Source organism: Notolabrus celidotus, chromosome 6, assembly GCF_009762535.1.
Source record: "Notolabrus celidotus isolate fNotCel1 chromosome 6, fNotCel1.pri, whole genome shotgun sequence".
NCBI classification, from domain to species: domain Eukaryota; kingdom Metazoa; phylum Chordata; class Actinopteri; order Labriformes; family Labridae; genus Notolabrus; species Notolabrus celidotus.
In genome coordinates this window covers 5,126,128-5,152,165 of record NC_048277.1, presented here as the reverse complement: position 1 = coordinate 5,152,165, position 26,038 = coordinate 5,126,128, and the positions used below count along the sequence as shown (strand labels likewise).

Sequence of the window (26,038 nt, the reverse complement as noted above, 5' to 3'; positions counted from 1 at the left end):
GGACACGCACGCATGCAGACTTAGAGCAGCATTTTGTTTTCAGTTCCTGATTCATAAACATAGCAGTTTTAAATTCCCAACTATGTAGTGGTGGACAGTAACAGAGTAAGTTTACTTGAGTACTGTACTTAAGTAGATTTTTTGAGTATCTGTACTTTACTTGAGTATTATTTTTTGGGGGATACTTATTACTTTTACTCCACTACATTCAGAAGACACTTATTGTACTTTTACTCCACTACATTTCTATCAGTGCTCTAGTTACTCTCTACTTTATCTTTGAAGTCAGCTCATGAATGTCCTTCTCTTTTCTGAAATCGGATCCTAAGACAGTAAACTGTGTTTGTGTAGTTCTGTTTGTCTCAGTGGATTAGTCGTACCTGTATATATCGTGCGTCTCCACGGTTGAACGTGGAGCAAACACAGAGCAAATTTCACCTTCACCACTTCATCTTCAGCCCGTGTTAGAGGTTTTTGAAATGAAGAATGATACGTATCGTTTGAAATGTTCTCCCTGTTTCCCACTCTGCCCAAACATACAAACATTCACTGTCCAACTCGAGAAAGCGTGTTGAGCTACATAACGTTTGTTTCATTCCAGATGAACATTTCAAACTAAGGTGTCTGTGCTTGGAGTAACTTAGTGTCTGTTTTTATTCCATGGTATAGTTTTTAGAGATGATTTTGAGATATTTTATAAAGTAATTTGAATACTTAAGTATTTTTAAAAACAAGTACTCCAGTACTTTAACTCAAGTAATAATCTGACAGAGCAACTTTCACTTGTATTGGAGTAATATTTGACATGGAGAATCTCTACTTTGACTTAAGTAATGAAGCTGTGTACTTTGTCCACCACTGCAACTATGAGACCAAGTCCAGCATCTATTATCATCGCTGTTTATGTGAAATAACACAAGATCCTCATCACATATTATTTCAAGATATTAAATGGCTCGAAGACAATTCTTCTCTCTCTCTCTCTCTCTCTCTCTCTCTCTCTCTCTCTCTCTCTCTCTCTCTCTCTCTCTCTCTCTCTCTCTCTCTCTGTCACACACAATTGCAGGCTACAGAGCACATGACTTGCTGTAGGCTGTAAAATATGCTGCTGTGTTGAGGAGGTCTGAGGAATGCAGGAAGGATCTGAGTGGTATCGCTCTGCAGGAACTGATCTGACAGTCCTTGTTTGGACACTCCTACAGGTCCTGTTTGCCAACATCTGTCCAAGTGTTTCTCTCTCTCTCTCTCTCTAGTTCACTCCATCAGAGACAAACAGATTGTGCAAAAGTAACTTGAACACCACTAACACTGCCTGCCTTTGTCCATGCTGTCTGGTGCAGTCAAGACATGCAGAGTGCACGGAGGACTATGAGGAACAAGGCGATAGGCTGAGCGTCTAAATCAACCTTCACACTCTCTGAAGCAGCGAACTAATGCATGGCTTAAGATTCTGTGTGATAATGGAAACACAGCATCGCAGTGAAACGGTTTTTCAGAAGTTTCTAAAGCATCATGTTGATCACACTTTGTGAACCTGTGAAAACAGACACAGCCTCTCAAGGAGAGCATAAAGTGAGCCGAGCAGCAGCAGCAACGTCACACTTTGACACTTCTGCATTTCTGCAAACTTTTAGTGAGGGTGCTCTACGTTATTACAGTGCTCACGAACCATGTCGCTGCAAGAATAAACCAGAAGACGATGTATATAGTTCCTCATGCACTGTTTAGCTGCCTTAAATAAGATGTGTAATCAGATATGAATGTGGTGGAAAATTATGAAAAATACACCTCTGATACAAGTCTCTCTAGCAGTATCCTTTTAGCATGCTAACTTTGATAAACTAAAGGGAAACTATGGCTGATGAGATATTTATACCTTTTGTTTGTACAAACTTTACACATACACTACCAGTCAAACGTTTGGAAACACCTTCTCATTCATGGGTTTGTATTTATTTTAATGATTGTAAACACTGTAGATTAATACTGAAGACATCAAAACTATGAAAGAACATATATGGAATTATTGAATGAACAAAAAAGTGTTAAACAAAGCAGAATCTGTTTTATATTTTAGATTCTGTAAAGTAGCCCCCTTTTTCCTTCATGACAGCTTTGCACACTCTTGGTATTCTCTCAGTCTGCTTCATGAAGTGGTCTCCTGGAATGGTTTCTAATTAACATGAGCCTTGTCAAGAGTTCATTTGTAGAATGACTTGCCTTCTTAATGTGTTTGAGACCATCAGTTGTGTTGTTCAGAGGTAGGGTTAGTACACAATGGATAGCCCTATTTGACTACTGTTATAATCCAGATTATGACAAAACCAGATTATTTCATAGTTTTGATGTCTTCAGTATTAATCTACAATGTTGAAAATAATTCAAAATAAATAAAAACCATTGAATGAGAAGGTGTGTCCAAACTTTTGACTGGTAGTGTATATAAAAAATAAATTTTGACACAATGGATTATTATAGACAACTATTCGGTCTTTGGTCCGACTTTGTGTTCAAGACAGTGGGGCCTAAAATAGCTTTTGTTTTCGTCAAGTGAGAAGCTATGGCAGTAAGTGTTTAAGTAAGATCATAAATCAAAAAGATGTATATATACTTGTGATTTTACACCAACATAGAAATACTTGCAAATATAATTCCATTTCCATTATTCACTAATTTTGTATCAAGAAAATCATCTGAGTTTGGCGTTCAAGTTCTTCTCATCCTGTCAATATTCTAATTAGCCTGCTCACCTGTTCATTACATATTGTCCCTTACTTATTACCCGGCTCTCTTGCTGAGCTTCCTGCTGTGTAAGATGCTTGATTCTGATTGGTCAGAACCTTTTGACAGTGGTTATTAACTTGTTATGTCTAACAAAGCAGTGGAAAAGAGTTCAGACACATTTTACATTAGCATCAAAACAATGTGGCTAAAATGTTAGCTTCGGATATTACTCGGCTTTCTTACTGATCTTCCGGCTGTGTAAGATGCTTCATTCTGATTGGTCAAAACCCCTTGACGATGGTTATTAACATTCACTAACATGAGCAACACCAGAGTCAAACTGATCGATCGCACGTTACATCAAATAAATCCACAGAAAAGAGTTCAGACACATTTAGCTTCTGCTTGTTGACACCATAGACCGCAAGGTGAGGGGAAACCGTTAGCTTCTGTTAGCATCATATTTATAAGCAATGTTGCCAAAACGTTAGCTTCGGTTAACACGCTAAATATTGGATCCTGTCCATCAATATGATGAAGGAGTGGAGCAGGTGAGAGAAACTTTAGGTTAGTGATCTCTACAAAGAAAGTTAAACCATGAGTGGTGGTGATGATAGCAGCAGGGTTCAAAGTTGTGACATTAGTTTCTTTTTAAAGGTGTGTGAACCACAGAGCTCAGAGAAGAAGGAGAGCTGAATGAGGACAGTTTCATGTTCAATCCACCACAACAGGCAGAGAAGAATCCATCACCATGGAACGATCACTGACGAGGAATCACTGGGACTATTTCTAAAAACTGTAAACATAAATCATTTTAAATCAGTAAAATAATCTTTAATCAATGTTTTTTGACAATGTGTTTGTATCTTAAGTTCATCGCCGGGTTATAAGCGGGATCTACGTATGGCTACATGTGTGGGGTGAGACAGGACCCCTCCATACATTCCCATAGGAAAATAAATTAAGAGAGAAGATCTCAAAAGTGTTTCATTTATGTCTCCTAGACAACAATGAGATGTGTTTGAAAGCAAAATGAGACTATAGCTTATGTCTCCTGTTTCTCATTCTTGCCTCCAGAAAAAAAGTTTCAAAAAGTCTCAGCTTAGTCTCCCTTTCAGTTCAAAAGGAGATCTGGTCAAAATCTGAAATTATTCTCAGGTATTTCTCAAGTGTTGCGACTCCTTTTGAGCTCAGGTGGAGAAATCAGGGAGCTCTCTCAATTGTCTCAATCTAACCTCATCCCTTTGTTTTTGTCAGACTCAGTTTTTGTGTCTCAAGCTGGGCTCAGATGGAGCAAAGAAAGAGCCTGAGCTCATCTTTTCATGAACATTTATAGTGCCCTGTAAAATTAACATTTCAATGTACTTGTCCACAAACTTACAATTCTCATTAAAACATTTGAACCACTTGAAAGATCAGCTATTTAGATGTCAAATGATCTCTTCTTTGACTTCACAATATGGTCCTTCCTTTACAAGTCTGTTTGAGAGCAAAACAACTTCACAAAGATTTAGTGGATTTGAGAGAATATGCAAAAGATAGAGATTTCATACCAGGTATGACTGACCATTTATTTAAAATATGGGCCGCAAAAGGGCTGACCAGATTTAGCCAGATTATTACAATTAAAGGGGTGGATTCTGCTGCGCGCTGGTGGCCTAGCAGTCTAAGCGCCCCACATACAGAGGCTACAGTCCTGGTTGCAGGGGACGCTGGTTTGATTCCCGGCCGGTAAATCAGTTCCTGCATGTCTCCCCCTGCTCACTACTCCCCACATTTCCTGTCTCTCTTCAGCTGTCCTGTCAAATAAAGGCAAAAAGGCCAAAAATATATTTAAAAAAGAGAAGAAAATTAGCCATTAATGAGATTTCTCATTTAAGTCTCAAATAAGACTCATGTCATGGTCTCAACTATTTCTTCTAGTGAATTTTAGGAGAAACTAATGAGAAACCAATGAGAGCAATTTGAAACTTAAATGAGGCTGAAGTGAGAATCTCAATTTTGTCTCCAGAGACTTAGAAGAGAAAGCCTTGAGCAGTAAAATGTTCCTCTGGGTTATCCCTCACATGTTGGACACACATGATTACATGGGAAGCAGATGTTGTGTTTTGGAAATTAAGAACAACAAAATGAAAGCACAGCACAGAATAAACGACAAAGTGACTTTCAATCATCCCTCCATCCGTCCGTCCGTCTTCCACACAGAAAATGAAATTCCGTTCTATATACAGCCTCAACCTCTTTATGTTGGCCTTTTTAGACACATAACCCCTGTTTCAACTTGCCTCTGCTCCCACACACACACACACACACACACACACACACACACACACACACACACACACACACACACACACACACACACACACACACACACACACACACACCGGACTACATCCTTGGCTTACTTCATTCCAGCCTACGAAAAGCCACATCAACAACCCCAAAGCTCTGTCATTATGCAACCTGCTATTAGTGCTCATAGATCAGTGCTACCACCCAGCCAGCACACACACACACACACACACAGACACACACAGACACACACACACACACACACACACACACACACACACACACACACAGATACACACAGATACACACAGACACACACACACACACACACACACACACACACACACACACACACACACACACACACACAGCAGAAGTTGTGTTTGATCAGTGGCTCAGTCTTACCGACAAACCATTAATCCATTCATCTGACAGCTGTAGCAGAATAACACACAGACACACACACACCCCGCATATTGACGTGGAACAGCTGGTGGACATCGACTGTCCTGACCAGCAGTCATCAATCATTCTGAAGATTTAACATCATAAGAGACAAGAGAGCACGCAGACGAGTTGTGTTTACTGGAAATCAATCTCCTGCTATTGATGAGCGCCCTGGGCCTCTGTGGACATGTTAATCTAACACACCTGATCTGACATAAACATGAAGAGTAACAAGATCACTGACTGAGCATTCAGTTATGAAGACATAAGTGGGAATAGCATAACTCAGATACCGAGGAGTGACAGAAAATACAAATAATGGGATCACTCTCTGGATGATTTGATTGAAGAAGAAGAGAGGAGGTTACTTTAGCAGGAACAAACAAAGTTTCAGCTCCTGTTTATCAATAAGTTACTGAAAGCCCTTCCTTCCAACATATAATCAGTGACGCATTAATTTATTGAAGACTAACATAATGACGGTTAAGCCCTGGCAGGATAGTTAAAGACACTGAATAACTCTGAAACGTTTCTTCCTCCTTCAGGACGGCGGCTGGCTGAACTGACCCGCTTACAATTGTGACCATGGAAACCCTCAGGAGTCCCTTAAGCTCTCAGAGACAGTTGCTGTGTGGACCTTGAATCAACAAGTGCCAAAATGCTCCCATTACGTCATCCTTTACTGGTCCGAAGGAAGAAGGAGATTAAAAAAAGTGAAAGATTCTGTGTGAGAGTTATCAGAGCTCAACGGGTTAAACATTATCAGACTGCAGACTCACAGCAGACGGTAAAAGAACCAACCTTTGATTTAACACATTCTACTTCGCTGTCAAAACCTGACAACTACATTACCCACGATGCAAGCCTCTGCAGTTCTGTGTGAGACTCTAGATTTGTTTATTCTCTCACTTGTAGAAAACTCTCTGACTCCAGTGACGTCCTGGAGTTCACAACATGACGCTCCAATTTTTAAATATGAAACAGTACTGTTGAAGACATGTATGCATGCATAAAAAAATATAAACCATCTTGTTTTGCAGTCAGAAATGTTGCACTGATTTTAAATGTGTTATGATTTAATCATCTAAGAAGGGGAAGATATTTGGGTTAATATTAGCTGTTGATCAACTAATTATATCAGTTAAAACAAAACCTGCATGGACCTCAAGCTGTTTCATGTTTAATCCTGGGTGCAGAAAAAGGACCCCAGCAGGGACCACAGTGAAGCCTGAGGACATTACTGTTCTGTGTTCTGATAGTCTGGATTTAATGCAATAGAGTTCTGAACCTCATAGGTTTAATGTTAAAGAAACTTAATCTGGGGCACAGTTGGCCTAGTGGTCTAAGTGCACGGCCCACATACAGAGCCCTCGTCGCAGAGGTTGCTGGCTCGATTCCAGCCTCGACCATTTCCTGCATGTGCTCCCCAGCTCTCTACTCCCCACATTACCTGTCTCTCTTCATTGGATAGGACAATCCAATAAAGGAGAAAATGCTGAAAAACACATCTTACAAAAATAAAAGAACCTTTATCTAAGCCCCCTAAAGAACCTGAAACCAGCACGGACCCTGCCCAGTCTTTCACAGTCCTTACCTAGAGACCTGTATTTCACGTTGCCCTGAGCTTCAGAGAAACACAAAAGAGACTTTGAGAATCAGCTTTTGGAAAAAACATCAATTTTTATTTGAAATGACTGATTTTGTGCCCACTTTGTTTTTCTTTCTTTTTCATGAATTTTTTTTTTTTTTTGGAAAACTCTTCCACCAATGTCCAAGATAGCAATGTTCTTACAAATAAAATCAGATACTAAAATTCCAGAGAAAATAAATTCATCCAAAAAACAAAATAACATAACAGGTATGGTGGGGGGGAACCCTAAATTTATGCAGGAGGAGGGAGAGTTTAATCCAAATAAAAAGAGATGCTACGACCGAGGAAAGGCTCCTCCTGGGTTGGGATGATGAGCTGAGGCCCATGAAACCATGAGCCATGTGCTGCCCCCATGTACAGAGGATTGCCAATCACAGTGTAGTGTCCACAAGATCCCATGATGCCCCACTCTCCCCGGGAGACTAAGGCAGTCAAACACAGTAGGTTACAGTATGCAATGATACCTTTCAGTGGTAAATCATGATGGTGAGATGAGACACCAGAAGGAAAGATCTCCATTTTGAAAACATTCAAAGATGTGCTGAGGGACCAGACTAACGTCTGTTTCTTTATTTACTCTCAAATATTCTTCTGTGAGGATTACAGAGTCACAAACTCTTTTACATAACCGGCTCCAGCTCTGTAAGTCGCTGAGAGACAACAGTCACATCCAACAGAAGCAGAAAGAAGAAGGCAAAAGGTAAGATGAAGAGTGGTCTCACTGATGTAAGGGATTCCTCACACAAAGTGAAGACAGGAGGATGATTTACAGTCCACCTCAGATGTAAGAGTTTAGTTTGAGGCTGTCTGCCTGTGTGGAGATGAAGAGGTGGTTGTGTGTGTACTTAACACCATGACTCAAGCGTACCTCGAGGCAAGCCAACCATCACAAAAGTTAGAAATGGAGATCTTTCCCTCCTGGAGTTACAGTGTATCATGACTGAGAGTCACGTCTGCACGTGAAGAGTTTCATTTCAAAGGAAGGCGTTTTGTTCTTGACCGTGAATTCATTCTGACATGATTACAAAATGAGATTTTGAAGTGAAACTCTTTCGTTTTTTTCACATCCTCATTATATCAACACCACTCCTCCAGTTCTGAGGCCGTCAGCAGCTCAGCAGAGATGAGGATGAGTTTGAGATGATAATGCACAGAACAGTAGATAACCAACCATGAGCTGACCGGGGAGAGGACTGAGGGTAGGAGAGGAGAGAAGGCAGCTTTTGATCTTGGAGAGCTTACACACACTTACACACTCATTTATGACTCTGCATTGTGTGAGCATGATGTTTACCTTTTATGTTCTCTGATTATATTTCTTATTTATGCTGGGGAGATAAATAGATCACTACTGCCGTCACAGTGGTCTACTGAATGTGAAGCTATGACTGGCAGCAGATTAACTTAGATGAGCCTGAAGTGAAGAGAACAGCTAGCCTGGCTCTGGTGAAGAGAGCCTGTGTGGACCTAGACTGAGCCCACACTCGTACTGGATCTGACTATGATTTTAAAGGGGGAGGAGTTCTCTGAATATGGAAACAGGTAATTTAGTAGTTTTGCATTTCACACTTTAAACGAAGTAACAAGCTAAAAGATGTCTCTGATAGACGTTAAACAGGTCTTGGATCAGGGATACGGCTTTTCAGGCTAGCTGTTTCAGTATCTCTTTATGCTAAGCTAGGCTAACCGGCTGACACATCCAGGTAACACTTTATCATTAACACATGGAAAGAGGTATTGATCTTCTTAGCAACCTCTTTGAAAGCTAAAAGGCATATGTCCTGAATATTAAGCACAATATGAAGTGTCACCTTGGTCCGGTGTCCGTACATGTACAAAAGCTGACGTTCTCACAGAGGAGAAGTTGGGTGAATAAGTGCCCTTCACTTCAGCACGCACCAACACAACCTGTACAGTCAGGATCTGATCTATGAGCTAACGCTGAAGCTGCTTCTCAGAGTGTGTGGATAAGCTGTTGAGCTAACCTAAGAGTGTTAGTGGGTTCCTGTGTTCTTGCAAATGACTGAAACGTTCCCCTGCAGCTCTGTTTTTTCCGGAGCTCACTTTGACAGTGAAATGAGTGTGCCTAGTTTGTTTTGTTCCCGTCCACCATGCACCCTCTTCTTCCTACCTCACCCTCTCCCTCAGAGGTAGCAGCCCTGCCCCAACACCCCCACCCCTACTCATCACAACCCACCCCACCCAGACCCCTCCCCCTTCCCCCCAACCCCCAACCCTTCCAGTGGACCGCAGCGCTCTTCTACTCTGTCTGAGCGTCGTAGTTGGCTCCTCCCGCCTTCTTCAGCTCATCGCGGATGTTGTCTTCATCCAGCTCTCTCGGGTCGCTAAACATGAACTCCTTGGCAAAGTTCTGCAGGAAAAAAAACACACCATGAAGAAAAGAGAAAAACATATTTGAGGTGTTGTTTCACTTTCACAATATCTATTATTAACACCCATTAATGTACGACTAAAAGAGAGCAGTAAAACAATGAACACATCTGGTACAGCGTGGGCAGAGTGGTTATTATTTTAAAAAACAAGGCCAACAGGGCACGCGTGTTTGAGCCTCACATCATGTGTTGATCATTCTGTTCCCTTTTCTTTTATGAGAACTGTCTAGCTTCAGAGTTTTGGTCCTGATACTCATAAATTCTGCCATGAAGGATTTTGAGATGTTAGATAAACTGCCAGCATAAAAGAGGAATGACTGTGGACTTGACAAAGAGATAAGTAATGTCAGAGAAACAACGTCCACAATGTGACAAAAAATAAAGTTACTATTTAATGTTGAGTAACAGAAACAAACCAAACATGGCAGGAACTGATTCTGAAAATGTAAGTTAGTTTTTGTTCCCTGAACAGAAACTTTCAATAAAATGAGGAAACACCTAAATTATCACGCTCGATTCATCTGCAGGTCTGTGCAAATGTTGACTTATAGACTCTTTGTTCCAAATTCAAAACTCATGAGACAAGTTGTAGCGTTAGAGCTGTCACATAAGGTATTATCCAAACAGATGCAAGCCTGTGATGGTTACTGTTTCACTCAGAGCTTATTTCTATTTCCTACTTACAGTCCTGATTCATCCTCAGTTTGTTTTTTAAATCAGCACGGAAGTTCAAAATTTGACTCATCAAGGAGGGCTTAAGTACATGGTACATTCACTGATTTGACTCATCTAACCTATCTATCGATTAATCACTACCAGTGAAAAGTTTGGACACACCTTCTCATTTAATGGTTTTTATTTATTTGAATTATTTTCAACATTGTAGATTAATACTGAAGACATCAAAACTATGAAATAATCTGGTTTTGCCATAATCTGGATTACAACAGTAGTCAGATAGGGCTATCCATTGTGTACTAACCCTACCTCTGAACAACACAACTGATGGTCTCAAACACATTAAGAAGGCAAGTCATTCTACAAATGAACTCTTGACAAGGCTCATGTAGAAACCATTCCAGGAGACCACTTCATGAAGCAGACTGAGAGAATACCAAGGGTGTGCAAAGCTGTCATGAAGGAAAAAGGGGGCTACTTTACAGAATCTAAAATATCAAACATATTCTGCTTTGTTTAACACTTTTTTGTTCATTCAATAATTCCATATATGTTCTTTCATAGTTTTGATGTCTTCAGTATTAATCTACAGTGTTTACAATCATTAAAATAAATACAAACCCTTGAATGAGAAGGTGTTTCCAAACCTTTGACTGGTAGTGTATGTGAAAATGAGCTGCAATGAAAACCCAGGCGGTGTCAGATAAACATCAGGTAAAGTAAATGATTCACACCTAAAGTGATATATTAACTGCAAATATAAAACACAACCAAAACTGAAATTCAAGTATGAGTCATGTTACCTGCAGGAAGAATGAATACTTGTTTCTAAATGAAGGTGTTAAAGGTGATGCATGGAGGTTTTGAGAGGAAGTATAATTGCACTTGCTCGATGTCTCACAGAACAAAATGCAGCATGTTTGAGAGGCCTGAAGGAGCAGACTGTGATGTTCAAGGAGACTCTGAAGGAGACTGTGAGGACTATTAAGCTGTTTTATTGATGCCTTTATTCACTGTGAAACAATTAAACAAAATAGTTCTGGGGGGAAAATGGACGAAGTCTTTTGTCAGTCAAATGAGATTTTCTTGTTTAGAACAAAGCTTTTACTATTTGTTCCTTTTTGTGAACAGATCAGTATGTCTTATCTGGAGACAGAGAGTTTTAGTGAGCTGCTGGATGTGAGCAGACATTTAATCATCCTCCAGCTCACTACTGTCATGTGTTTAATGTCACATCAACAACTACAACAATTAAGGATTTTTGAGCTGGTGAGTGAAGTTAGTGAAAGTGCAGCTTTTAGACCTCTGTTAATCTCTGCACATTAAAAACTCATGAAAGAATAAATAATAATATTAAAAGACTATTTGAAGACATGCATCAAATACTGTTGCTCCTGTGTTTCTCTATTCATGATGAAAATTATTTTTTAAGTCTGGAAACCCTTCCGCTCTTACTTTGAACAAAATGTAACCTCTAAACAGTGAGCATTGTATCTGGATTCCCTGAACCCAGATACAATGTACAAAGTGTCTTCTGCTGTCTTATTTTGTTTTGTATTGCCTAGAATACATATGTTGTTGTACTCTGTATATTTTATTTTTACGTCTGGTAGTTTTTTAGGCTTGGATTACCTTCTTAAGTTGTTTTGCTGTTTGGTAATGTTTTTTGTTTGATACATGTTGTGATGTGTGAATTAATGTATTTAAAAAAAAGGGACAAATTCTAATAAAAATATTTAAAAAAAAAAAAAACTGCTTGGTTCTACATAGCTAATTTCTCTATCGGCACACACTGTACGGGGGGTGAATTTGTTTCTAATGAGACGGTACAGAAGATATTAAGATTACAAGTTTTTGCCCAAATAAGGACATGACTGACTTGACTGACAGGCAGGAACACATAGCTGTTGGCTAGGAGGCTCAAACCCTTCCTCTTTACCTCACACTAAATTTGGTTGAGTTCAGCATTACCAATATAGCTCCCGCCGATGATTGGATTCAAAGCAGCGCTCGCAAACAGATGGGTGACGTCACGGATACTACGTCCATTATTCATACAGTTTATGGACAAACCCCAGAAAACCAAAAGTCACCACTTTTAAGATTTATGCTTTGTTTTGTTTTTTGCATCCAACCATCACAAAAAGCACCCTGCACTGCATTTGAAATAATGTTTCATTTGGTGATTGTCAGTCCAGTATTTGATCATCTCTGGCACTTGTTTTGTGATGTGCTGGAGGAGTAGGAGCATTAAATAACCTGTGTTTGTTGTGAGTATAAAAGCATTAATTACATCAGATGTGTGAGTAATGTTAATCTGATACCGCTTAATATTGACGCTATATCTCCTCTCATCTCTGACACTACCTTCCTGTTATTAACCGCTTTATAAATGTTGTATGTTAAAGTCTTTTCACTCTCATCTCCTGATTTTAAAGTTCTTCTCTCTTCACTGGAGGTGAAATGTTTTGTTGTTTTAAACGTCTCATCAGAGTGTCACCCTCATTTTGTTGCCATGCTGCCTCAGTAAACACCCAGTTCTCCCAAAGGTCCCATTACAGCTTTACCAAATGTAACACTAATGATGACACCAACTCTGTTAATTGCAACGTTCAGCACAGTCTCTGACCTGCACAATCTCTTTCACTTTTGCCTTGTCTGTGCTGATCTTTGCACGCTTCAGCCCGCTGATGTTCTCTCCGATCCAGGTAATGAGGGTGAACTTTGCTCGTTTGCTCATGGCGTCTCCTGTCGTGATCCGGATGAAGCCGAACAAGCGAGCATCATCTGAGGGAAGAGACAGGAGGACGTGAATAAACAGATCGAAGGCACTGACACAGCTCATGATTAAAATGTAAACACTTCATTACACATGCTATTAGAACGCATCAGGGTAGGCCTATCACTCTGAACTGCACTGATATAAAACTGTTTAACAGAACATGTAGAAAACAATACTGTACAATAATGTCATCACATAGTTTGCACTGTCTGCTACACCTTTAGCATCACAGCTGAGCAGACGGTGCTTTCAATAATGTTACATAATATTTCTCATTCTTATTTAGGAAACTTTCTGTTAAACGTTTGGATACTCGTGTTGATGCATGATTTATATTTAAAGGGTTTATTTCTATTCCAGCCCAAAAGTCCCCACATGTTGTATTTTTTAAAAATCATTCATCTTTCAGACTTTGATTGCCTGATTCACTGAAACAGCTTTAAATAATCCTCAGTCTGTTGGGTGACCTCCTGACATGTGACGAGAGATCATGCTCTGTTTTCTATCTACAAAAAATGCAGACTGCACCTTTAAACAAGAACATGTCTTACAAAACGTGTTCAATCAATAAAGACGAATGGATGATAACTGATAACGCTTGTTGAGGAAACAGTCACAACAACACAGCAGCTACTTTTCAAGACTTCATTCACTCAGGACCAAACGGCAATCTCAGGTCTCAAAATATGAAGTCCATGCAGAAGTGTTATAAACTGCAGTTCATCGAGCGTCCACTTGAGGCTGGCTGCAGAAACACCAGAAACCACATACACACCCATTCAAAAAAGACGATCTAAGAAGAAGATATTAAGATTACAAGTTTTTTCCCAAATAAGGACATGACTGACTTGACTGACAGGCAGGAACACATAGCTGTTGGCTAGGAGGCTCAAACCCCGCCTCTTTACCTCACACTATGCCTGGTTGAGTTTCACATATCCAATATGGCTGCCGCCGACAATTGGCTTCAAAACAGCGCTTCAGGAACAGATGGGTGACGTCACAGATACTACGTCCATTATTTATACAGTCTATGCTCAGGACACAGCTTCCAATACACACACACACACACACACACACACACACACACACACACACACACACACACACACACACACACACACACACACACAAAATATAAAACTATATACCAGTCATCATAAGCAGATTAATTCTGTCTGACTGTCTGATGTGGACCAGGACAGGAAGTCTAACACTGACTTTAATCACCTCTAAATGTGTTATCCACACAATATTTCAGAGTTCGTCCTAAGAGTCAGCTTTGAAGAATAAAACATCTCTCTGTTTTAAGTCAAATCATCATGAGATGAAGGCTTTGAGTCATCGGATGTTGGAGTTATCAGAGCTGAGCTAAAGTTAGCAGCAGCTCAGCTCACAGCTCCTCCTGACATCCTGAGAGATTTAAAGAGCGGCAGGTTTTTATTCTTCAGCTGGTTGATTCAGGAGGACTTTTAAAGTTTAACATTTATATAACTAACAGTCTTCAGCTTCACTCAACATCCAGATCATCAAAGTGGAGCATTATTAAATCACACATGATGGATGAATGGAATCAATACAATCAATGTACTGCAGCCGAGGCCCCAGTGTCTGCTGTAACATCAGGTTTCAGAAGCACACAGTGTCCACGTATGTTTCATCTGAGAGGCTCTAAGATGTGCTGATGAAGAGCAGATGAATTCATTGTTCTGCTTTTGTTTCGACGTGCGTGTGCGTATGTGCGTATGTGTGTGTGCGTGAGTGTGTGAGTGTCTGTCTAGGCGAAGGGGAAATATTCAGGTCAACAGACTAAATGAGTCTAATGTTTTGTGAGGCCTGCAGTTGTGTGTCACAGACCTCCCTGACACCACGCCGGTCCTTCTCAGGTCGTCTGATACTTTCATTTGTTCTCTGAAGTGTGCCATCGGGGGCAGGAACGTCACGTCTTGTGATAAAAGAATCACCTAAATACAGATAAACACCCATGACTCAAACTTTTTGTTTGTTTGTTTGAACTTTTGATTCATGGTTATATCTGAGCACAAGTCTAATGGACTTCTGTTTGTCTAGATGTAAGGAGAAGTTGGTATAATGACTGTGACTCACCAGCAGAGTGGGGACATCTGTGTGGACAGACTTTAGGAGTGTGTAGCAGAGACAGAGAGGGATCTCAACAAAGAAAGCCTTCTCCTAATGGGTCTGTATGAACACATTTTTCAGATGTTTATTTCAGCATATTTTGCACTCCTCACCATCGTGCTTTTGTCTTCCATGGGCGTATTATAATAATAATAATTGATAGGATTTGTATAGCGCTTTTCTGGGTACTCAAAGTGGCTTTACAGAAAGAGCAGAAAATAAAGCAAATAAATAAAACAGGACAAAGACAGAGGTGGGAGGGAGTAAAGCTTGGCTGTTTTGAACAGGAAGGTCTTGATGTGGTTTTTAAATGATTGAAGAGAGTCAGAGTTGAGGATGTTTGGATGGAGAGAGTTCCAGAGAGCTGGGACAGTGATGGCAAAGGCTCTGTCCTCCAAGGTGCGGTGCTTGGTCTTGGTGATAGGAGTTGGAAATTGGCATCTGATGATCTGAAGCAGCGAGATGGGGAGTGGCGTTTGATGAGGTTAGTCAGGCATGAGCACTGTGAAAATGAAAACTTAAAATTGTTGGCCTGAAAATATTTTTTTGGTTAAGTAAACAAAAAATGTTCCATTTTGTTGCAAACTACATCAAAGCAGTTATCTCAACTACCTGTATGAAGTTTGTTGTGTAAAGTTGGTCTCATTTCATAAGTTAGGCTGGTAAAACTTGAAATTGTGGGTTTGAGGCTCGGCTTAATTCTTTGAGTCTGCTTCAGGCAAAGAACTGGGTCTCCAACTCAAATCTACAGGGGTCTTCCACACTTTCAATGTGGCGCCATCTCTCCTGTCCTGTGTGGATTTTATCGCCCTAAAGGTGAGTATTTTGTTTGAATTTTCTGATCAAACAATAAGAAGTTGGCACAACTTTCACTTCTTAGTATGTAGAACTCAAAACTTTAAGTAACACTATATATGAATGATAAGTTATCTCAACAAAAACTAATCAGTTGGTTCGAATGTAAAAAATTTAAGTTTGTGTCAAAACTCAAAAATCTAGTGCAGACAGTTGCCTTGAAATTTTGAGCTTTCACAGCTTTTTTGTTTTAACAGTGAGGGGGCGAGGTTATTGAGGGCTTTGAGCAGGATCTGGAAGTGGATTCAGTGCTGTATGGGGAGCCAGAGGAGGTGCTGAAGGATGGGTGTGATGTGGGCTCTGGAGCGGGAGTGGGTGAGTAACCGGGCAGCTGAGTTCTGGATGTATTGGAGTTTTTGGAGGTCAGTGGAGGGAAGGCTGTAAAGGATGCTGTTGCTGTAGCCCGGTCTTGAGGTTATAAAGGCGTGGATGAGGGTTTCGGCAGCAGAGGAGGAGAGAGAGGATTGGAGGAGGAAGAAGGATGTTTTGGAGATGTTTCTGATGCGTGGTTTGAAGGAGAGAATGGGGTTGCGGATGATGCCGAGGTTACGGACTACTAAAGGAGGGATTTTGGGCAGATGAGAATGATTTCATATTTATTGCGGTTGAGTTTGAGGAAGTTGTTGCTCTTCGTCCAGTGTTTTAGGTCAGTGAGGCAGTGTTTGAGGTGGAGAGGATGGCATGAGTGATGGTTTTTGTGGAGATGTAGAGCTGGGTATCATCGACGTAGCAGTGAAATTGTAGTCCATGGCGGCGTATGTATCTGATTAATATTAAAGTATAACGCACATATCAGTTTAATTTTTAATCTTTGTGCAAAGGGAGCAAAGTTAAACCAGAGACCAGTTCCTTATATGTTTGCACAAACCTCCCAAAATGTGATCCTGATTCGAGGAGGAGAAGGATTGATCATCTTCTCTCAGGGTTGTTTGAGACAGCAGGCTGCACGTCTCCCAGAGGAGCAGGACTGATCCGTCAGATTTAAAGACGCCATGACATCATTTAATAAAAATAACCAGTGCTGAACACTTTCTGCTCATAATGAATGAAAATGAACTAATGAGCCCTCGCAGGAGCTCCAGCTCTCATCAGAACATGATGTAACAGACGTCATACCTGCAGGCAGACCTTACAGATAATTACATGTCATATACTGACTGCTGAGGTAGTCAGTTTGAGATAAGGTTATGAGAATGATGTATATCCATAATGTCAGACATGTTGAAACAGTTCAAACATTCACAAGTTAAACTTCATGATCCTCCATTCAGTGAGCATGACTGATATTTATCTGCACCGAGGCTGTGACGAGTACTGCAGAGGAAGAGCCCACAAAGCTTTGCTCTCAGTGCAGCTTTAGGATGTTTCACAGGTCCACATTATATGAGAGGATTTATGAAGATTCATCAGTGAGGTTAAGACAAATTGAGTTGTCAGAGAGTTGTAGTTTCATACCTCTTCCCCTCACTCTGTACTCTGTGTTGTCTGCTCTGTCTGCAGGCTGTGTGTGTCATTATGTAACAATAACACCAGCAGATTGTACTTCTTTGTCTTCCAGATGTTCCTGCCTCTGTGTGACTGACGGAGCCTCTCTTTACTCTGACGATGAGCTGCAGGGCAAATCTTCTAAAGACGAGTCAGGGCACCGACAGAGACATCTTTCACGCTCATGATGTTTCCATTCTGGGTCAGAAGTGTATAAAAACTGCAAGTGAGTGAGTGATGACCGATAGAAGCTCCTGACGCCATCTCTGCGCTGTCCAAGAGTCAGTTTTCCTGCATTAACACCCCTGCAATGCACCACTGACAGAACCCCAGCCAAAAGAAGGAGAGAATAAGAGGAGACGCTGCATGTTTACAATGAAGTGGAGTCTTCACCTCAGCCAAGCTTCTCCTCTTCTCTATAAACTCATCCGCAGACTCAAACCCCCTCCTCAGCTACAAGTGACATTAGAGCATGTGGTCTCTTCTTTTAGAAAAAATGATGCATCAGAGTGAGAGTATTTCTGACTTATAGAAAAGCTCTGAAAACAAACTGAGAAACACTTCTTTTAAACTCTTTGTCTCATTTTTTGACGCAGGACTTCAGTGGACATCTGAACTCCTCAGACAGAGGCAGAGATAAAGTCACCACAGATTCTCTCTCACTCTTTATAAAGCTTCCAGCAGAGACACAGAGATGTCAAACAACAACTAAGATTTAATTCACAAAAAGAATTAGGTAAGGAAAAGATTCAGACAAACTCAAGTTCAGCCGGTCACATGACACTTGAAACTTGACCATCCTCATCGTATGTTTTATGTTATTGTTTCAACCCTCAAAGCTTTGACTTGATCTTGAATAAGTGTCTTCATGTTGAGGTTTGTGGCAGATGTATGTTGTTAAAATCCCCTGAGCACTAGTTTGTGTTGTTTTTATTAGGGTAGTGTGTTTTGTCCACTAAATCAGGGGTTCCCAAACTTTTCTGGCCATGACCCCCAAAATACAGGTGCCAAAGACTTGCGACCCCCACTGTCCCTCAAAGTGATTTAACGTGTCTTCATTTAGCTGGTCTGGGGAAAATGAGCCTACCTATATGAGCATGCTTCTGTTTCCTGTGCTGTTATGAATTAACCTACTGCTACTGATCCTTTTGATAATTAACTATTCACTAACCCTAAACTTAGGAGTCATCTAGGAAAAAGAAAGGTAGAAAACTTTTATTTCAAGTTTAGCTACTATTTTTGTCAATATTTTTTACTGTAATGGGTAAAATTTACAATTTTTAGATAACTTAAAAAAAAGATTCTGGAAGACATCTCACGACCCCCCATTTGTGGGAACCCCTGCATGAAATGATTTCTTCTCCTCACCAGAAATACTATTCAGGGAATGATTTACAATTTATTACTGTAGTCCAAAGGTGCTGCCTGCCAGTAGCTGTAGCTGTAGCTGTGGTTCATGGTTACTGCCATAATGCTATATGCTCTGGTACCCAGATGTAAACACACACAGATGACATCTCATATCTCATCGTGTTTGTCAGGATGTTGATCTAGAGAAGAGATAAGGTGGTATGAAGGCAGTGTAATGTGTAACTATCACAGGTATGGACCTTATCTTACGAGGGGTGCTAGCTCTGCTAATGTTAGCCCCACTCTACAAACCACTTTGACTGCAGACTGTGTTCAGAGTGTTTTCTAACCTTTAGGCATTACAATTTCGCTTTACACAACTAGGAAATGAGTCTCTTTGGAATATCACTAGTTTGTACAGCTCTTTGACACCATCACTGCAGGGGCGTGTCCCATAAAATATGGACGTAGTATCCGTGACGTCACCCATCTGTTTCTGAAGCGCTGTTTAGAGGCCAATCGTCGGCAGGAGCCATATTGCTGTGATTGTGACGTAAAGTGGTGCTTTGAGCCTCCTAGCCAACAGTTACAGTGTTCGCGCCTGTCAATCAAGTCAGCTGTGCCTCTCATTGGAAAACTAGTAATCTCGATATCTTCGAAATTGCAGTGTTAGAAAAGAAATTCACCCCGCGTACAGTGTGAGCCAATCGAGAAATGAGCTATCCAGACTACACTCGTCTATTGAACCAGGCTGTAAACATGTTTATTTCTGCTGTGAAGATCGTCTTTTTTGAATTGGTGTGTATGTGGTTTCCGGTACTTCCGGAGCCAGCCTCAAGCGGATCCTGGATGAACTGCAGTTTCTAGCACTTCTGCATTGGATTCATATTTTTAGATCGGAGGTTGCCGCTTGGCATGTCCACACTTATTTGACCGGGGTGGCCAAAGCCAGGGACAAGCATCAAACGACGGTCGCAAGACATGAAGCCAATGCAGAAGTGCTAGAAAATGCAGTTCCTTGAGTGTCCACTTGAGGCTGGCTCCCGAAGTACTGGAAACCACATACACACCCATTCAAAGAAGACGATCTTTACAGCTGAAATAAATATATTTACCGCCTGGTACAAAAAATGAGTGTAGTCTGGATAGCTAAATTCTCGATCTGTGCACACTGTACGGGGTTTGTTTTATTACAATGCACCAGTTTAGAAGATATTAAGATTATGAGTTTTCTATAATTATTATTATGCCTCACGCCTCTTCCATTGTGAGAGGCACAGCTGATTTGACTGATAGGCGGGAACACTGTAGCTGTTAGCCCACCTCTTTACCTCAAACTAGCTAAACAGACGTTAGGTTGAGATCAGCTTTTCGGCTTCAAAACAGCGCTTCGGGAACAGATGGGTGACGTCACAAACACACAGCAGAATAGCTCATTTTTACAACTTCTGCCTCCACTGATCATATCTAATTTAACTGCTCACATGGAGGTGTCACTGATGTATTCGTATGTGTGAGTTTTAAATTAAGAAAAACAACTAATCCTGTCCTTTATTTACAAGAACAACTTAATGAAGATAAAACATGGAGACAGTCTGTAATAATCTTAAACATTTTAAGTTTTCTAGGAGTGACAGAGTTCCAGGGTGTCAAATAGATCATTATTACCCCGTGAGACAGTCAGCGCTCTAAAATAACATCTTATCAGTCTTATCTTTGATGGTGGTGTTAGTCTTTGAAGGCCATGAAGAGGCATCACGGTTCACTTCAGTCTGTTTCCAGTTAAAGACTCCTCACAGGAGCTTTAAAGGTGTCAAAAGTTCAGAGGATTTCACAGAGAGGGTTTTTTTCACAGTGTAACTTATTATCTTTATGTACCTGTTAAAGCAGCTCATAAAGACGCTGCTCTCAGATCAGAGCAGCAGCAGCCTCTGTCAGAGTCTTATCAGTGCAGTCATAAAGGACGTGGATATTCTCCTCTTCTTCTTCCCTGTTAGTTATTCTGTGAGCGTCAAGGTGAATTACCTCCTTTTGTCTGAACTGTCACTGTCAGTGTTTGAGATGCCAGAGAGGAACAAACACAGCCCTCACCCCGACCTGCAGCTCACCCTCACCCCCACACTTCCTCCCTCTGCCAGATTCTTCCTGGTTTGCCTTCTCTTTAAAGCAGTGCTGACTCTGCAGCCGGCCTTCAGCCCTGCAGAGAGAACTGCACTGAAACTACGACAATGATGAGACAGCAAAAAGACCTGGTGGGAGAGACGTTGTTCTGCATAACTTGACTCCACTTTTGCACGCTAAAGGTTGGAGGGTGACACCGCATCTTCCTGTATTCAATCCCTCAGAAAACACTTGGTCCCTGTGCGACAGGCTGAAACCGGAGCTGTCCCCTGTGAGCAGAGTCAGGTGGGATTGTTAAGGCGCGGGCGGCGTCAACAAGTTAACTGAATCCAAAGTTGTTTTTTTCACCTGCTTATAGCAGAGACAGAGGAGAGTGAAGCCAGTGGAGTTTCTCCTCCAGCTCGTTTAACCCTGTAGACATCTGCAGCAGGACTCGTGTGGTGATGAATCTATTTCCTCCGTGATACCTCCATTAAATCATCTCCAAATCACACCTCACAGATAATCATCACACAAACACACACACACACTTCTAAAACATCAGATAGGACCATGTAAATAACAAGAGAAACAGAGCTCAGTGATCATGTTCGTCAAAGTCTCTGATTGTGTGACATTCATGTTTCAGCTCTCTGCATGAACTCCTCCCCAAAACTATGATTGAAAGTAACCCTGCCTTTCTGCCTCTGGCTGCAGATTTGAGTAGGTGCGAGTTTATATCATTCAGATCTGCATCAAATATCATCATCTATCATTTTGATCTGCTGTTTCAGAGCGATGTCGTCGTGTGGCTGATTAAACGTTTGTTGATTTACCACCACACACATCTCAGTCAGTCCACCAGGATACAGGCTGGGCTTCATTATCTGAACTAAAACTGCTCTGAAATCTAGGAGAAGTAGTTTAAAATGGTCATCGCATGGTGGCAGCATGGGGAAGAATTAATATGGTCCATCTTCTTAGAAAGAACAGAAACATTATCCTTCGACCTGCAGTCTAACTGCATGAAACGGGGCGCTACATTATGACTAACTACAGATCTACGGACCCTGAATCAGACTGTTCTGTAATATAATCACAACAGAGGAGTTGAAAAATGCAAAAATAATGACAGATGGATTTGTGTTTGTAAAAAGTACAAATTCATGCTTTGCTCTCTCTCTCTCTCTGTCGATACGCACACAAGGAAGAAGCTTTTCTATCACCCTTTAGAGGCATTAAGGGATTCTCAAAGCTGATTGGCTCTCTAAAACCAGCACCCTTCTTGCTCCAGCTGGAAAAACTTGTGACAATATGCAAATAATGTTTCAAACAGCACAAATACACAAATTAGCTTAGCTTTACACTTTTAGAGAGAAGTCGTACAATGTATCTGCAATGACAGCACATGACTATAACATGAAACTGAGACAACCTGATGAGCACAGCCGCCCATTCAGAACAGTGTTTCCTTTAGCAAACACATAGTTGACCTACATTGATTTACATTGACAAGCTATTGTTTTTGTGACCTTTTGTCAGCAGTTGTCAGATTTAAATTCCTCTATTTAATAAGATGAATGAAACAATGTTCCTGCATTGATCCAGGTTGTGCACTCCAGATTTAACCTGTTTTTACTTCCTGGTTTAGTTAAAGTCACCTCTTCAAATGAGCCCTCCTCCTCCTCCTCCTCCTCCTCATGCCTCTCTAGACGATCAGTCTGCATCAGCTCCTCCTACACTCACAGTCACTACTTCACTGCTAAATAAGGAAAACAAGCCTGCAGACAGGATGATGTCTGATGTGTCATCTATGAACAGGAACCAATGGCAGACCCAGCAGCTGAAGTGTTGTAAAGCACGGTGATAAATGTGTTATTTCAACATTTCACAGGAATGTGAGCTCTGTAATATCAGGAAGAGAAAAAAAGGAGTAAAGGCCTGAGGCAGCAAGGTTTGAAGAGAAGGCGTCAGAAACTGCCACACCCAACATCTGAGCTGATGCTTTCCTCCTGAGGACGCAGACCGAGGGGAACTTACATCACACAGCACCAGCCCTCTTTGCATTCACTCACAATCATCAGATAGCCCCGACTTGAGTTTTGTTTTTGCTATTTTATGACAAACTTTGTTTGACTATTCTGCAGCACGTTGGTAGAAGCGTGTCTTATTTAGAGAGGTGAAGAAAATGCATGTAGGGCCAAATCATTTAAAAACAATACTTTGAGTTTTCAGTAGACTTCCCCTCCTTTGTATTAATGCTGGGGGATAACAGTTGCACCGATGTGTAAAGATGTAGCTTTACTGTGTGGCCTGGTCTTACAGAGGTACAGGATATTGTGGAATAGGTTATGCAATGCAATGCATACAGTTCTAAGTGCTTTGAGAGTGTAGTTACAGGGCTCAAGGCCAACGGGTGACAGGGTCTTAAAAGATTAGAGTCCTGCCAAGTCAAGCTGTGTGGTATATAGGCTATTACAGGCCACACACATGCCTCACAATGTAGACCAGTCAGCAGCATTACACAAGTTGCATCCACACTGGTTTGTTAAAACACACAGAGGGTGATTTACCTGTGCACATCTTCTTGAAGTCCTCATAGTCGGTCCCTTGTCCTGCAGGCACGATATTATAGCCGTCGTATTTGAACGCAGCCCTGGAGGATGCAGAATAAACCGTGTAGTTATTGTCCTGCATGCATTATTCAGTCTCATGATCTGTTGATTCACAACCACGGCATTATGCGCACATCGGGCCCATTTTACAAGATGTAGCAATGCACAGGATGCCAGAGACGCCCATGCAAGGTGGCAGCCGTGTGTCAGCCATGTGTGAGTGTCACCGCTATAACGTTATCCTCTATGAATACAGGACAAAGGAAATTACTTCTGCCCCGCTGGGCCTGATAACATGTGCGGTGTGACCGCTGCACAGATACAGAACACATCAGATAAAAGAGGGCACCGTGAGCTACATGTGCATCACATACACATGTAAAACAGGAGCTCTGGAGTCAGGGTTTCATGTATTCAGAGTGTAACAATTCAGCAACGCCTCAGCGGGCTGCAAACCCCCTGATGTGCCAGCCCAGAGGAGGATGGGCGAACCTCATTCAAATATCATGAAATTAAAGTAATCCAGCAAATTACAAATGTTCACAAGGCAACACATGAAGGGGGGTGCATCTTCTGTTTCATTAGGCCTCTATCTTTAATTCGGCTTGCATTAAGTGACCTTAATTGTGATAATTTAAGTGAAATGTTAAGTTTTAGAGAGGGTCAGCTGCTCCTCTTCGCCCCGGTGTGTGTCGCAGAGGCAGCGCAGTGGGCGTTAACGTGATGGATGAATTACACTTTAAAGTCAGATTCATTACAAACACACATGACTTGGACTCCTGATTTAAAGCCGATTTATATAAATCACTGTTTAGATGATGCCACAAGTTAGCCTGTTCATTATAACTCTTCATATTTTCTTAAAAACAAGACAGCATGTAATTCTCCCTTTTAATGAAGGCAGTTTGGATGAGCACCATGTTCCCACACTCACCAGTTTGTGTCCGTGTTATCGTCCCTGACTTGGTTATAAGCCTCTCTGCAAGCCTCTTTATCGATCGTGGTTGCCATTTTTCGGTTGTGCAGAAGTGAAATTCAGTGAAATCGACGATGTAAGAGAAAAGTAGAGAGTAATAAAGCTGCTAACTTCTACAGCTGCCGTTCACATCAAAGAGCTCTGATTGATAACGTTATACAATAGACTTCTTCCATCCAAAATCACGACCACCGCTCCGGAACACACCCGTCAGGATAACGGATTTACACGGCTCTGCTCCTTCTGACGAATCCGGTCATGTCCTGGGTTTCTCCTCGGAATGGGCGTTGATGGGGATGTTGGTCGATCAGGGTTGCACGCAGACAGAGAGTGAATCCACCAGACTCTGGATTCACCTTCTTCTCCCAGTCAATGGTCAATATGAGAGCTGTGTGTGAGAGAGAGAGGGCCGAGTCCAAGGTAGCGATGAAATATAAATGCCTGATCCGGTACGGACTTTCAAAATAAAAGGGACATTTCATATGTTGTCCTACACAAAAAGCTTAGAAATCAGGATGGAATTGAGACGTGAGGCATTGAAGCCACAGCATTTTTTAATCTGGGTATCAATCAATCAATCAATCAATCAATCAATCAATCATTCATTCATTCATTCATTCATTCATTCATTCATTCATTCAATCTTTATTTGTATAGCGCCAAATCACAACAAACGTTATCTCAAGAAGCTTTTACAAACAGAGCAGGTCTAGACCACTCTATGTCAAATTATAAACAGAGACCCAACACCAAGACAGGGTTAGACTCAGTCTTACCCCACCTTAATCCACCATGAATATTGCAACATTTATATATTAATATTAATATATAATATATATATATTTATTCACTTAAATTTCCCCGTTGTGGGATGAATAAAGGATAAAGGATATCTTATTTAGCAAGTTACAGCGGCAAGGAAAAACTTCCTCTAACAGGCAGAAACCTGGAGGAGAACCAGACTCATGTTAGACAGCCATCATGCCATGACCGTGTTGGGTCTGGAAAGAGGGATAGAGGAGAATAAGAGAGAGAGCGAGCGGTGATAGTGATAAGACGAGTAGTAGAAGCTGTTGCTGCTGGAGTCCAGCACGTCCACAACAGGAGGACGTCTACGGCAGCTCAGAGGAACCTACGAGACAAGGGAGCTCAGGGACTCCAGAAAGGTCCATGGTTAGTAACTTTAATGGGACAGGGAGAGTTACAGTAAGTGATGGGGGGGTTGGGTGAAAGGGGGTGAGATAGGATCTGTTGGTCAATCTGTCATATGGGGTGCCTGTGTAGAGAAGCTAACACTGGAGAGATGTGTTCTCTTTTCCTAGTTTTAGTCAGTGCTTGAGCGTATCATTTTACGATACAATTCTGCAATATCCCTGCCACTTTAACATCCTTGCATGTATCACCTTAATTCCCAGCACTTTTCTACATAGCTAACTCTAACTATTCTGCGCTTCTGTATACACTACCAGGCAAAAGTTTGGACACACCTTCTCATTCAAGGTTTTTATTTATTTTAATAATTTTCAACATTGTAGATTAATACTGAAG

At 41.2% G+C, this 26,038-nt stretch overlaps 1 protein-coding gene and 1 long non-coding RNA gene across 2 annotated transcripts; one reads left to right on the top strand and one right to left on the bottom strand.

The window, feature by feature from the left end:
• Nucleotides 1-7,164: 7,164 nt before the first annotated feature.
• Nucleotides 7,165-24,909, bottom strand: cotl1 (coactosin-like F-actin binding protein 1). Its single transcript, XM_034685561.1, has 4 exons — nt 24,449-24,909; nt 23,473-23,555; nt 12,818-12,975; nt 7,165-9,488 (listed from the first exon to the last, which is right to left on the bottom strand). The coding sequence occupies exons 1-4, from the start codon at nt 24,523-24,525 to the stop codon at nt 9,378-9,380; spliced, it is 429 nt and encodes a 142-aa protein (XP_034541452.1). The 5' UTR covers nt 24,526-24,909; the 3' UTR covers nt 7,165-9,377.
• LOC117814307 lies at nt 16,194-18,324 on the top strand. The gene is made up of 2 exons (XR_004631553.1): nt 16,194-16,279; nt 17,523-18,324. It is a non-coding gene; the product is annotated as an uncharacterized LOC117814307 (long non-coding RNA).
• Nucleotides 24,910-26,038: the final 1,129 nt, after the last annotated feature.

Excerpts from the sequence above, each read along its gene's own strand:
- cotl1 (XM_034685561.1), bottom strand. The coding sequence starts at position 24,525 with ATGGCAACCACGATCGATAAAGAGGCTTGCAGAGAGGCTTATAACCAA. Across the intron at positions 23,556-24,448 it reads GATAACACGGACACAAACTG|GGCTGCGTTCAAATACGACG; the intron begins GTGAGTGTGGGA and ends TGCATCCTCCAG. Across the intron at positions 12,976-23,472 it reads CTTCAAGAAGATGTGCACAG|ATGATGCTCGCTTGTTCGGC; the intron begins GTAAATCACCCT and ends CTCTTCCCTCAG.